This window comes from Ostrea edulis, chromosome 9 (assembly GCF_947568905.1).
Source record: "Ostrea edulis chromosome 9, xbOstEdul1.1, whole genome shotgun sequence".
Taxonomy (NCBI): Eukaryota; Metazoa; Mollusca; class Bivalvia; order Ostreida; family Ostreidae; genus Ostrea; species Ostrea edulis.
In genome coordinates, this window is record NC_079172.1 from 21,481,275 (window position 1) to 21,494,833 (window position 13,559).

A 13,559-nucleotide genomic window follows, 5' to 3' on the forward strand; every position below is an offset into this window, starting at 1 on the left:
TTGACTGTTCAAATAAAAGAAATTCAAACTTAAGTTTGAGATTTTTTTCTTCGAGAAATCCAAACCCAGTAGAAAAGTGCTAAAGGGATAGTTTCAGGAAAATCATCTGAGGAAACTCTGTGTCTTCTGACGTGGACCCCTCCGAATGTATGCGGATTTCTATGCCTCTGAGATCGAAGATCGGGGGGCATATTGTTTTTGTCCTGTCTGCCATTCTGTCTGAAACTTTAACCTTGCTAATCAATTTTGAACAGTGGGAGCTAGAACTTTGATATTTTCACATGAGTATTCCTTGTGACACGACCTTTCCGTGGGTACCAAAATGTTTGACCCTGTGACCTTGACCTTGGAGTTTGACCTACTTTTTAAAAACTTTAGCTTTGCTAATAACTTTTGAACAGCGAGTGCTAGAGCTTTGATATCTCACATGGGTATTCCTTGTGACAAGACTTTTTCGTGAGTACTGAACCTTTTGACATTGGCATTTGACATACTTTTAAAAAAAATTAACATTGGTCATAACTTCTAAATGGTAAATAATAGAGATTTCATATTGCAGATTATCATTTCTTGTGACATGATTTTTTTTTTTACTGGTACCAAGATATTTGTCCTTGTGACCTTGACCATCTTTGGAATTGGCCATTATCGGGGACATTTATGTTTCACAAACACATCTTGTTTGTTCAGGTTTTGGATTTTATATCTAAATATACACTTCCTATGCTATGTTCCCAGGTCACGTTGTACTGAGGACATCATATCCGGTGGATTTGTCATAAATAAAGGTGTCTTTGGTGCATAATGTGGAAATTCGTGTCCTTAAGAGCACAACGTCGTCGATAACTTGAATGAGCATCTGGAACAACCACGAAAATTTACCTTCAACGAAAAATGACGAAACCATTGTATACATACCAGTAACCTCCCGGTATCAAAACGTACTGATGTAATTTCTCTCAGACATGTAACTGAGCATTATTGATATAATTTCTATAACACCTACATTGAAAATGAGCGCTTTTCCCAATTAATTCCTGGCTGCTTTAACCAGAAAACAACAGTTACAAAGACAAAGCTGGTAAATGCGTTGCCAAGTCTTCGGAGATGTAAAACATTCCATGTTAGACTTTACTGTGCGAGATGTGAAACCTGAGAAACCTAGACGAAAGGCTTTCTGTACACAATGAATAATTCAATTACTCTTGCTCATTAGAAATATGTAATTTTGTTTTGACCTACATCTACTTGATCTTAGCAAACAATTTCTTTTCAAACACTTTATTTTTGCAAGTCCCAGCAAAACCCAGTATTTTGTGGAATGTTGGTAAAGATGCCGTCCTCAATTACTTTAATAAATTGAAAAAGATGCATTTGTCTCGCATTGTAATAAAGCCACAGAAACGTAATTTGTTTCATTCATAATTTCACTCGCCTCTCTCCTTAAGAAATCCTTTGCCCTTAATATCATATATATCCAATCAATATCTCAGTGTGTATAGATGATATTGTAGAGCTCGGGAGCGGAATAGGAAAAAACTACATACGGTAGAAACTGAGGTTTTGATATACTTTTTACAGGGAAATTTCCTGAGATTTACAAGCCGTCAGTAATGACGAGGCTGTAAATCTGAAAATTTACTCACGCTGTTTCTTACGCGAAATCTTCTGATGGGAACTCTTTCGTGTGTGGTGTTGCTTCCGTGATGTCAATATATTCGCCGTCAGAAATGCAACACATACGAAATGATACACTGGGGATTCATTACTGCAACGGTTTAATTCATATGCTTACAGTACGGGCATACATGACAATGGCGAGGGATGCATACAGAGGGGGCGGAGTCGGATATTAGCCGACTCAAAGAACGTATCTGCTCCGGTAGACCTCCATGTATGTGGCACGTCATGTGGACAAACATCACTTTAATTGAAGCTCTTTTTTAACAGTTTATGTTTTAACTCACCTGATCCGCAGGTTCAAATGATTTTTTTCTGATCCCCAATATCCGCCCTTCGTTGTTGGAGACTATTTTTATATTTTAGACTCCTACTTCAAAATCGCAGTTAGACGCCTACTCTAAAGTCGCAGAATAAGTTTCATCCAATTTGCCACAAAACATCCCTGGGTAAAGGGGATTCAAGTTTCTTCAAATGAAGGGTCCTGACCTTTTCCAGAGGGAGATGAAAAGAGGGTGGTGTGTGTTTATGAATCGTTCAGATACGGATTAATCCGTTTTATAGCTCCCGGTGGGTGTGACCGGTCAACAGGGGATGGTTACTCCTTGGCACCTGTTTCCACCTCTAGAATGTCCGTGTTTGCCCTGCTCTTAATTTTGTATTCTTTATAGGAATTATGAGATTGATCACTGTTCGTGATCTTCACTTATTCTATAAGTACTGGAGCAGAATAGCTAAGACTTGTATGATAGCTTCTTAAAGATTCAAGTTGTTCGAATCACGGGTCTCGGGGTCGGGGTGGGGCCACAATAGGGGGTTTAAAATGTATAGGAAGTGTTTAAAACTCTTCTTTTCGTGAGATCAACAAGAAATTAATATGCAAATGTTCGCATATTCAAGCTTGTTCTCATCCTGAACCTAGAGACATGATAAGAGTTCAAGTATTTAAAATGTTGTGGGAAAATATCACTTTTGAACAGCACAAGAGTATCTCTTGTAAAATTAATATATCTTCATGTAGTGTTTAATTCAGATAAGCTATGATCATTGGAACAAGGGCGGACACAATCATAAAGGTTAGAAATTCTGATATCGAGGTGATTTAAAAAAAAAAATGTTTTCTCATGATCCACGAAGGAGCAATTTGTCAAAATGATATTAAGTGTTTGCTCCATGACCTACAGGTCAGGACTGAGCCGTAATATATTGTACAAGTTTACACAGAGATATACATTCTTGGAAAATTTTCCTAAGAACCAAAAAAGTATACTTGTGAGGTCGATTTTATATACAAGTATCTTAGGGAGGGAGATGGGATCTCATATAGCTTAGATTAGAATGTGTTCCTAATGACCCCCTTGGGTCAGGACGGAGACACAGTATAGGTTAAAAATTTAGAATCGTTTTCTTCTCAACAATAATGTTGCAAATCGTCTGATAAATGTGCAAGTATTTTCGTGTAATTTGTTATTAAAAGACGACTCTTGTGGCCAAGGTGTGCCACCTGTCGACCGGTCACACCCCACCATGAGCCCTATATCTCAATCTCATAAATCTTATAAAGAACACACATATCCCGTGGGGATACGGGTTAGTATAGGTCCTCAGTACCCCACCCCGGGGATCCGGGTTAGAATAGGTCCTCAGTACCCCCATGCTTGTCGAAAAAGGCGACTAAATGGGGGCGGTCTTTCGGATGAGACAGCAAAAACCGAGGTCTCGTGTCAGAGCAGGTGTGGAACGATAGAGATCCATCCCTGCTCAAAGGCCGCAAGCGCCGAGCATAGGCCTAAATTTTGCAGCCCTTCACCGGCAATAGTGACGTCTCCATATGATCGAGTAAGAAAAGCTCGAGCGACACGTTAAACAATATACAATCACAACTTATTCAACATCATGTCTATATGATTTATCAATTTGATATGCAATCACCTTCATGGCGTATGAATTCAAGTTTGTTCAAACGATGATCTCGGGCCCTAAACAGGATCACAATAGTATAGGGTTGATATTTTGCATACATAAGAATAAAAGATCATTTGATGGACCACGTGGATCCATGAACTGAAACAATAGAGGTTTAACGTCTTATCTTACTCAATGTACAGGAAGATGAACTGAATTATGATGCTACGAGTTAAAATTCGTGTTCTGTAGAGATATAAAGACTGTGGTGGGAATCGTTAATTATGTCCAACAGCAATATAAACAATGCAGTTTGCAAAAATTGTGCACAAGAATCCCGCGATATGCAGTTTATATTAAGTTAGTAGTCTAATAGCAGACCGGCATGTCTACCGATGAGCCATTGTTTGTTTCAGTGAGACTCCTGGATGTGCTTGGTTACTGACCTATGGACCTTTAGGTCTATGCAGATCTGTTTTCTATTTCATGTTATATCTACATACATCCTATTGATAAAACAACTGGGGGAATATGAAATTTACAACATTTTAAGATCGGTTTCACTGTAATTTTCCGGAAATTCAACAATTTACACATGCTTTGCGGGTTATCATTATCTGATATTAGAATACGTCTTTTTAGGGACAAATTGATCATACTGCTGAGGGGAAGATATGTCCTGGAAATACCTTTATGAATTAAAGTAAATTGTATAAATCATGTAAATGAAGACCAGATCATACCACGATAAGCCATACTTCATTAAGCATAGCGTATGTAAGTTTCTCCTTGATTTCACACTAAACAGGTATGTATGAGACTGCTTGGTCGAAGGTTCACCTTTGCCTATGGGAACGAAAAATGAACAGGTGGTTGGTAAATTGACCAAGTTGGCGTAAAACAAGAGTGCGCCGCTTACTGCTCCACATAGAGGGATTAGGAGTTTAACACATATTTACACACGGTCTTATTTTTCATGAATTTTCCTTTACGTTATAACGACGACACAAAGACGATAAATGGATATCATGACGAATAGGAAAACAAATTTGCTTTCCAAAGGGAGCGCTGTTTATTTTATATAGGGCGTGTTCCTGGATTGTATAATTTCTTGCGCATAATTCAGTTCCGGCGACTTATAAGGACGTTATTGACACCTACATATATCTGTGTATATTTTGGAAATTAATACGTACAAATATCACGGTGTCTGTTTAGTATAAGCTAAATTGTACTTTACCAATAGACGTATGTCATATATGAGACTCTCTGTTAATCTTTGGTAAACATTTGGACTTCGGTTTAAAATTCAATACCGTCTTTCTTGGGAACAAACAATCCATTTGCGATCGAACATATAAGTTTAGTTTGTTGTTAACTTGGATTTGCATGTTGGGCTGCGAGATCTAAAAACGCAATGGCGTTCCAATAGATACCTTGAAAAGTCATATCAATTTGGAAGAAATTATCAGACACTTCAAATCAATTTGTATTTCAGATATCGAAATGTGAAGTTTCATCTGTACAATAGGTGACAAGAATAGAGATTACATTTTTTTTTCAATTACAGTAGCTTCTTTCATTATCATTTTAGAAGGTCATTAGAGTGTAATTCATTGAGGATAATTGATGCATGATGACAGAGAATGACAACCGAGAGACATGTTGTGCATCTAGAGGAACAAATCCATAACAAATGTTCTTTGATTTACGCCAGTATTTGATAAAAATTCAAATGATACAGACATACAAGATCAAAAATTGCATAGTTATAAGTACGATATTGAATTTTAAAATTTCCCTTAAGTATTTGTTTAACTTGGCTATAAATGGCCTTTGAATACTTCTCGTTGTGTTCGATGATTTTTTGTCTACATTTACAATGTACGCAGTTTTACAAAAGCTTGCTATCATAACTACGTTTCATTATCACTCTAACTTAAGAGAAAAATTAATAGACTTTCTAGATTAACTTTGGCCCATCAGTATATCACTTGATAAAACAGATATATGAAAGTTCAACACTCTTCTGCAAAAGTCGTTCCCACTTACTAAATGTTTTGAAATCTATTTATAAAATAAATCACATCAAATTACCACAGACGTGAAAGCCTGATAAAGCTTTATAAATGGATGCACTGCTTGCATTCCTCTGGTTAAACCTATTCATAAAAGAATAAACGAACGATAAGATATCAATTTACACGGGTGCCAATTTATTTTACTCGCCAGTAATTTACTTTTCGTTGCTAGGAGGTTACGGTTTGTTAATTTAGAAACTATCTGAAGTTATTGGTTTCATTTTTCACATTTCCGTATTCTACAGAAATGATTAAAATTGCCTGAAATATTATTTTTATGTCTATTTGTCACGTCACATTACGAGGAAAACCATATAATCGCTGACTCATATTTGTCAACTATTATACTTCAATCGGAAATCTATTTTTCGACTCTAAACGTAATTCAATTCATTGAAATGATTTAATTGTTAGGAAAAAAATCGAGGTACTTAAAACGACGTTTTAAAGGCATTGAATTCTGATAATTGAGCTATTTTTAGCATTTTATTTAGATGATATGCAGAAACCCGAACTGAAAATGTGTAGCGGTTTCAACGTAAAATTTGAACATTTCACAGCTTTACATAATGAGACCCCCCCGACCCCCTCCCCCCCCCCCCCCCCCCCCCCCCCGCCTCTGTACAAACAAGTCTTTTGACAAAAAGATGTCTTTATTTTCCATTCAAAAATTGATATCTGTTTCAAGATTGATATTTGAATATTCTTTGATATCACGCATATTCATAAAATCATTTAAACACAGAAATTCTAGTTACATATGAATACCCGTATGTACTTATATGACGAGTAGTAAATATCAAATATAATGTTTTGGCCAGAAACGAGAGTGTGTTCGTAACTGTTATTTCCGTTCCAGAAGTTATAAATTTCTTTTAAATAAGCTGAGGACTGCAAAAAACACCCATATCTTATCTTGTCGGCTGAATTTTAAACGATAATATTGGAATCTATTTTGGGTTAGGTTATAGCGTGATTGAAAACTTCCTTCGATATTATTTGCATAGGGATATTGAAATGCGATATATGTCAAACCATAATTCATTTTTTGTTAGTTGAATGAAAGCTTTTTAGCTATTCTTTACTGAATCCATATACCCAACAGAGCGTATCGGAAAGCCCATTTTCAGTCGGAGCTTTCAAACATTCCGACTTAAAATTCAATTTGACACGGGATTGTGAAATAATAGACATTTTGTTCCGTTCGCATACTTGACACATTACACAAGAATCGAAGAATGGCGGAAAGCTATGCAGAAGAAAATAAATAAATAAAAGGAGGAAAGAAATAAGAGACCATTTCATCCATTGACATTTTATTGCAATGAAAATGTTAAGCAGATATGTATTCAATAAATATAATAATCAAAAGAAAAACAATAATAAACAGAAACAAGAAAAAACCCGATTGTCACTGTGAAAATATTTCCATGGATTTCTGTTGACTGATATAGGTGCAAGTAGCTAGTTAATATAAGGAAATATCTCTTTTTAGTAAATGTAATAAGCTAATCTACCAACTTACTTGCAACACAGATCAGTGACACATTTTTATGTATAAAAATAGGAAAAGACTCCTGGAGATGTGTTTGTGTATTTGGCAATCTCGGACAAAAACATTTGGATAAATTATTTTCATAACTAGCAAAGAGCGGAATTATTAGAGCTGAAGGTTCGTTAATGGGGTTTGTGCCTAAATTCAGGTCAATAAATCTGAAACCGTTACTAATGTATACTTCAACCCCTTTCCAACAGTCTTACAAAACGTTATTTATTGGAAATTGATCGCGCTCTCAACCTTCCAAACAATTCCCAATTCTGGTATTTGACAATATTTTGTCTTTACTAACGAGAGAAATTTTGCTCCACTCTATTTTAAATCGATATCCATTTCAGAACATTTATGGTTCATTTCAAAGGATGATTTACCATTTACAATAGATGTGGACGCTTGCAATATTTCACAGGGTTAAAATTTTCCGTAAGTAACCCAGAAACATGCATGTGTCTAAATAGGAAAGCTTTTGAATGGATTTCAATCGGAGAATTACATTATTCGCGGAACATCAGCTTATCTGACAATCCCAAAGCTAAGGTCAGGGTGTTTTCCACTGCTCAATGAATACTTTAGAAGAAATATTTCCAAATATCACATTTCAAAATCCTAACAGAAATAAAATCTAGAAAACTGATGGGGTTTCGTTAAATTGATTGCGTATTTTAAAAAATATCTCACACCTTCGATGGCACGTTCACAAAATTTATAAGGCATCCATTAAGGTCTCAAGAAACCATATCACTTCATCTCAAAAAATATAAAAGGATCCCCCCAACACTGCTAGGCTAGGGGAATTTTTTTTTAAAAGAAGAGCTTTTTCGGTAACACTGTCACCGAGTTTGATTATATCTGCATTTGATGAATGTAATGGAGGAATTGGCATTGTAATAACCTTTTTGAGAGTTATTGGTGTTGAGTATTGGCACTGTGCATGGCTTTGAAATTTCTTGGAGTGTGTTGCAGGCGAGAAAGAGAGAGAGAGAAGAGAGTAATTCTGCGGAGATGCACCTCTTGGCGGCGACTAATTTGTAGATCTTTACAATTTAAAACCCAAATGATTGGTATCATCTTTATACAAAATTTAACTAGCGTATCAAAACGTAATTCAGGTTGCTTTTAATTTTTGTGGACAAAAGTGATTTATTGATTTTTAAGAGTCGGAACATTCTTAAGGGCCAACATAAAGAAATCTAAACTTAAACAGTAGGAATGAAAATACGGTTCTGCCTGTTTGGTTCTGACAAACTACTGATCACAAATATTGACTTTGATAAATATATATGCCGTCTTCCTCATACAAAACGTAGAAGACGAAAATAATCACAGCTTTGCTCTACATTTACGTTACCGTAAATACCATTGTTAACGAGTAAGAATATCGAGCACATCTTCGATCTCACCAGTCATTTCAATCACGTGTAGTTAAAGAGGCGTGGCTTCTGTACACAAAGGTTCTTTACAGTCTCTCCTGTTCCCATTTTCTATCGAATGCATGATATACTCCGATTTTGGAATTAATGATTTACTTGACCTACTATTTTGCGGGTAGCCATTGCGGTGAGGCCGTACACATTTGCATGAATCAGGAAAGAGGATCTTTCGGAAAGCATTCCTGAATTCCTTGTTAAAGATGCTGTAAATGATTGGGTTTAAGCACGAATTCACATATCCCAGCCAAGTTAAAATTTTAAACATCACTACAGGAACACACTTACAGAATGCTTCCACCAAGTTCATAACAAAGAAAGGCATCCAGCACAGAAGAAAGACGCCCATGATTATCCCGAGAGTCACGGCTGCTTTGTGGTCCTTTGACCCGGAGCTTGCCTTTCCACCGTTTGGCATATGAAAACTTGTCTTGCGTATCTCTTTGACATGACTTCGCGCGGCACAATAGAGTTGAACATAAATAATAATCATTATAATGCAAGGTATGTAAAAGCTTATTGTGGAGGAGACCACCGAATATACAGGATTGAGATCCATCATGCAAACGTTTTCTGGAAGAGGCTTGTAGCGGTCTTCTGCATTGCGATGCCATTGCAAATGAATTGGTAAGAAAGACAAGGTCAGGGACAAGATCCAGACGACTGATATCATGATGACCATCATTTTCTTCGTCATAAAAGTCTTATATTTGTATGGATCTTTGATATGAATGTATCTATCCAAACTAATAGCACATAAATTCAAAATAGACGCTGTGGAACAGTTAATATCTGAAGAAATCCAAATGTTGCAAAAAACCGGTCCGAACAACCATTTGTTCAAGATGTCGTTAACAACAGCAAATGTCATAACTAGTAAGGCGACAAGGAGATCCGCGATAGCTAGTGATACTATGAAAGCATACGTCCGATGTCGGAGTCGTCTATCTTTGAAAACAGCGACGCACACCAATACATTTCCAAAAACTGCAACAAATATGAACAGAGACAGTATTGTTCCGATGATGATGCTCTCGGCGAGCGTGTAGGCCTCAGGGGCCTCGTGGTCGTGCACTGTCTCCGTGGTGGTATTTATACTGGTAACATTGTTAAACACTCCGTACGACAAAGTTACCGCTGTTGAATTCAAATTAAACGAAGTAAAATTTGTTACCATATTCAATCAAAGAATCGCAGCACAGAGTCTCTTGGTTTGGCATTGGCAATCCCGCACTCACTTGATTAAATTCTTGAGCAAACATTGAAGAATTCTGCCCATTCCCTCCACTGTTCCGGGCGTTTTGGTCTATACTGTTTGTAACCGGTAGAATACGCCGGTAAGCTTTTGTTCCCCTGCTCCTTCAAGTGTTAGTTTGGCAAACATTTAGCGACTTAAAGATCGATCTCGATTCCTCCTTTAGCGAGAAGTTTGGAACAAATAACTCTGTATATACGGTAAATAGTCTTTTACTTACATGCGCCAGGTTAATATTCACAAACTTTCCTGCTTTTTGGAGTTGTCAAGTATTTATAGAACAAGAAAACAGTCTCATATTTTTTATGTCCAAATCAGATGAAGTATTCCTTCCCACTGGTGTTGTGTATTTTAAAGTTAATGAAACACCTGTGTAAAATTTCACTTCTTCCGCACACGGTCATCACACATCGTATGATCCCAGTTAAAAATAAAACAGCACATTTAAATCACAGTGAATGAAAACGTTCTCATTTTTTTAAATTTCGTAAACATATATACACTTATAAATCATATAATTTCTTCAAAGTAACACTAGTTGAAGGCTTGTAGGAACGATAATAAAATGATAGCCCTCTCCCTGCGTTGTAAAATAATGAGAATTTAATCCGTATCATCAACAATCTAACGTGATTCTTTGTCATTCCATAGAATTGTAAAGTTTTCTTAAGCGTTTACCTGTTTTCTCAAACACAACAAATTATTATTTGAACTTGTGCTGTTTACATACACCCTCTAGGTCTTCGTGCGCATGCGTTTTCCAGACAGACAAATAGCAGCAGAAGTCATTGTGCCGAAGTCCGTCCTTCCCGCTTTTCTTTATAGATTCTGATGTCGAATTGAATCGCGAGCAATCACAGGGCCTTCTCGTATATTGGAGGAAGAAATAACTCCGCTGTGATGCATCACTAACGTGCAGATCGTTAAAGGGGCAGATGGCGCATAGAAGTGTACACAATTAAACCAAATCTCAACGTTTCGTGGATAGATTAGCCTTATTCCATAGGTGCAAAGAATTGACTTTAATTCTAATTATATTTATTCAATCTCAATTAATCTTTTAATCTTAAAATCAACATCGGGAAAGGAAGGACTTGTATGTGTATATGACCGATAGCGGTTTTGTTTGAGTTGATTCATTTCTCCTTGATGACATTTCCTTCTCTTCGTGAAATGTATCCCTTTTGTGCCAGATGTGGATTTAGTTTTGATGGGGGTTTTTCCTATTGCTTGATTATTAATTTGCTTCATATTTCCTTATAATTTAAGTACTATCAAAAATAGAGTAAACTTATTTATAAAATCCCGACATTAATTTTATTGGTGAAATCGAGTATATCAATTGAAGATTTTTGCATTGAGTGTGTGCAACTCTGCCAATTCTGTTTTGTAATGCGAGGGGGTTTTACCATCCAAGTACACAATTTTCAATTAAGGAATGAAATGGCTATTATATGTGTGATGAATAGAAGTCCTCTTCGATTCTGTCTGTGTATTTACTATGGCCAGTGTATGTATTTACTTAGAACGGGACTTTTATCTTACACAACACCTGACAACAGACTGTCATCAGCGGTAAAGTGTCCGAGTTTTTGTTAAAATTAAACATCATTTAGATAAGATCTTCCGTTTCAAACTACTATTGATTCTGTTTTCCTTTAAATAAGGCCAAATGATCGATGAGCAATCACAGCTGTACTGATCTACATGTAGAAATGAGTAAGGGTTTTTTTTTTTTTACTCTGTGATTGCATTCATTATTGTTTGTGTGTCTGGCTTTCCGAAAGTATTTATGCAATAGAAAGCGCAATTACATTGTATTATGCTAGAATCTCACAAACACAACAGCTTCCTTAACAACAGAACTAAAAGCACTGGTCCTTACCAGTCGTCATTTTCTGCAGACTCTTAATGATTCGAGGCTCTTCACGTTAAGTCCTAATGCGGTGTTACCAATGGAATTTAGATCGGATTCTTTTATTATGCTTTTAATGCTCACAATCAAAAGTTCTGTAATTTTCAGAGTCTTTGCAAGTTTAGCATTTTAGATCGGGATCAATATCTCCAAGTTTGGATGACCACAATGACTTTAAACGAGGCAGGTCGCAGCAAATTGATTTCTTTTACAGCGATGTCTCAATTTGCGGATGACTACAAAACAAAATCAAATATAAGCTACATCAAAACAGTGTGGGTCTTTTTTTTTAACCGAATGTAATGTGATAAAAATTGAAGGGTGTGATTAAAGTACTGTTGTATGAAATAAGTTACAAATAATTGAAAAATTGCTAATGCACTTAAAATATATTTGTACATAAAGACGAATAAATGTGAATAATGGATCTCCAAATTGAATTTTATTTTGTCAACACAACCTAGTTGATAAAAATAAATCTAAAATCCCAGAAATGTTGACCTAAGTTTATAGGAAATATAAATGTGTAAGAACTATTAAAGCACACATACACAACGTTGAATTAATTAAGGATGTTAAGAGACGGGGTTTTCTCGAATCTCTGGCTGGGACGGTTTATGTTATCCATCACGCTGCTGTTGATCTGAGTTTGTCTTCAGGAACCTATAGAAAATATTTCATGCTAGTCGGTTAATTGCCGCAAATGATATATCATTCGCGTATATTTCTTACTTTTTTTCATTTCCTGTGCAATATGATGCTAGGGATTATCCCCGTAATACGTCTTCGTTGTCCGACATTTTCTCGTGGGAGATTATGATATATCCTAGGCGCGGCTGATGCTGTTAATAGAATAGTTTTAACATCATTGACTATATCTTTCGCCCATTTTAGATTTTGACACGGACACAAAGCATTTCTTCTCTCTAACAAAGTGAAACTAAGATGGCAATGATAGTTCATACCCCAAGGTCCATCGCCATGTCGACTGAATTTAACAGTGCACAACAGTTAGAATATACTTCCGTGTGAGAAACACCTTCAACGTTTTGTTGACTGTGTGTCTGTAATGGCGGTGTAGGTCGGGGGAGGGTTTTTTGCTAGACCACCTTCCTTTTGCTTGAAAATACTTTAAACAAAAACGTTCATTTTGTACCATTTTTTAGGTCAGCACCCCTGTACCCCCAAGGGGAGGGGGACTTTAAGGTACAATAATGGGCCACAATCCACCCAACTCATTGAAAAAAAAATTTGGAACCGCTTCTGTATTGAGTATAATGACGATGAAAAGAGACGGTGTACAAACGCCGTGTCCTACCCTACGTACAGGATGACGCTTATGACGTCAACAATGAATATCATTTATTGATCATTCACAGCGACGATCCTATCTTACGGTTACTTTTGTATGCTTTGGGTTTTTTTAAATTTACATTCAAACAAGAAAAAAAAAATCAGTTACTTTTTTTTAAAATCTTCTGTAAAGTGTAAGGGAGGTTATCCCTACACCTCACGGAAACAAATCTATAAGCAGTAAGATCTCGTGCATCCTCTCCCAGTTCTCTCACCACGTGATTCTCACACTATACGCCGTGGTTTTATTCTAATGTCTCTTTCATATTTAGATAATCTTGAACTCTAGACGGCACAAGTGTTAACAATGAAAATGACACTCTTTGTCACCAACAACCAGACCTAAATATATTAACACATAATGTACAAACCAGTTTACCTAACT

At 36.4% G+C, this 13,559-nt stretch overlaps 1 protein-coding gene across 1 annotated transcript; it reads right to left on the minus strand.

Moving 5' to 3' along the window:
* Nucleotides 1-6,965: 6,965 nt before the first annotated feature.
* On the minus strand, nt 6,966-12,834 carry LOC125659180 (dopamine receptor 1-like). The gene is made up of 2 exons (XM_048890770.2): nt 12,554-12,834; nt 6,966-12,057 (listed from the first exon to the last, which is right to left on the minus strand). Exon 2 carries the CDS (start codon nt 9,826-9,828, stop codon nt 8,647-8,649), a length of 1,182 nt encoding a protein of 393 aa, XP_048746727.1. The 5' UTR covers nt 9,829-12,057; nt 12,554-12,834; the 3' UTR covers nt 6,966-8,646.
* Nucleotides 12,835-13,559: the final 725 nt, after the last annotated feature.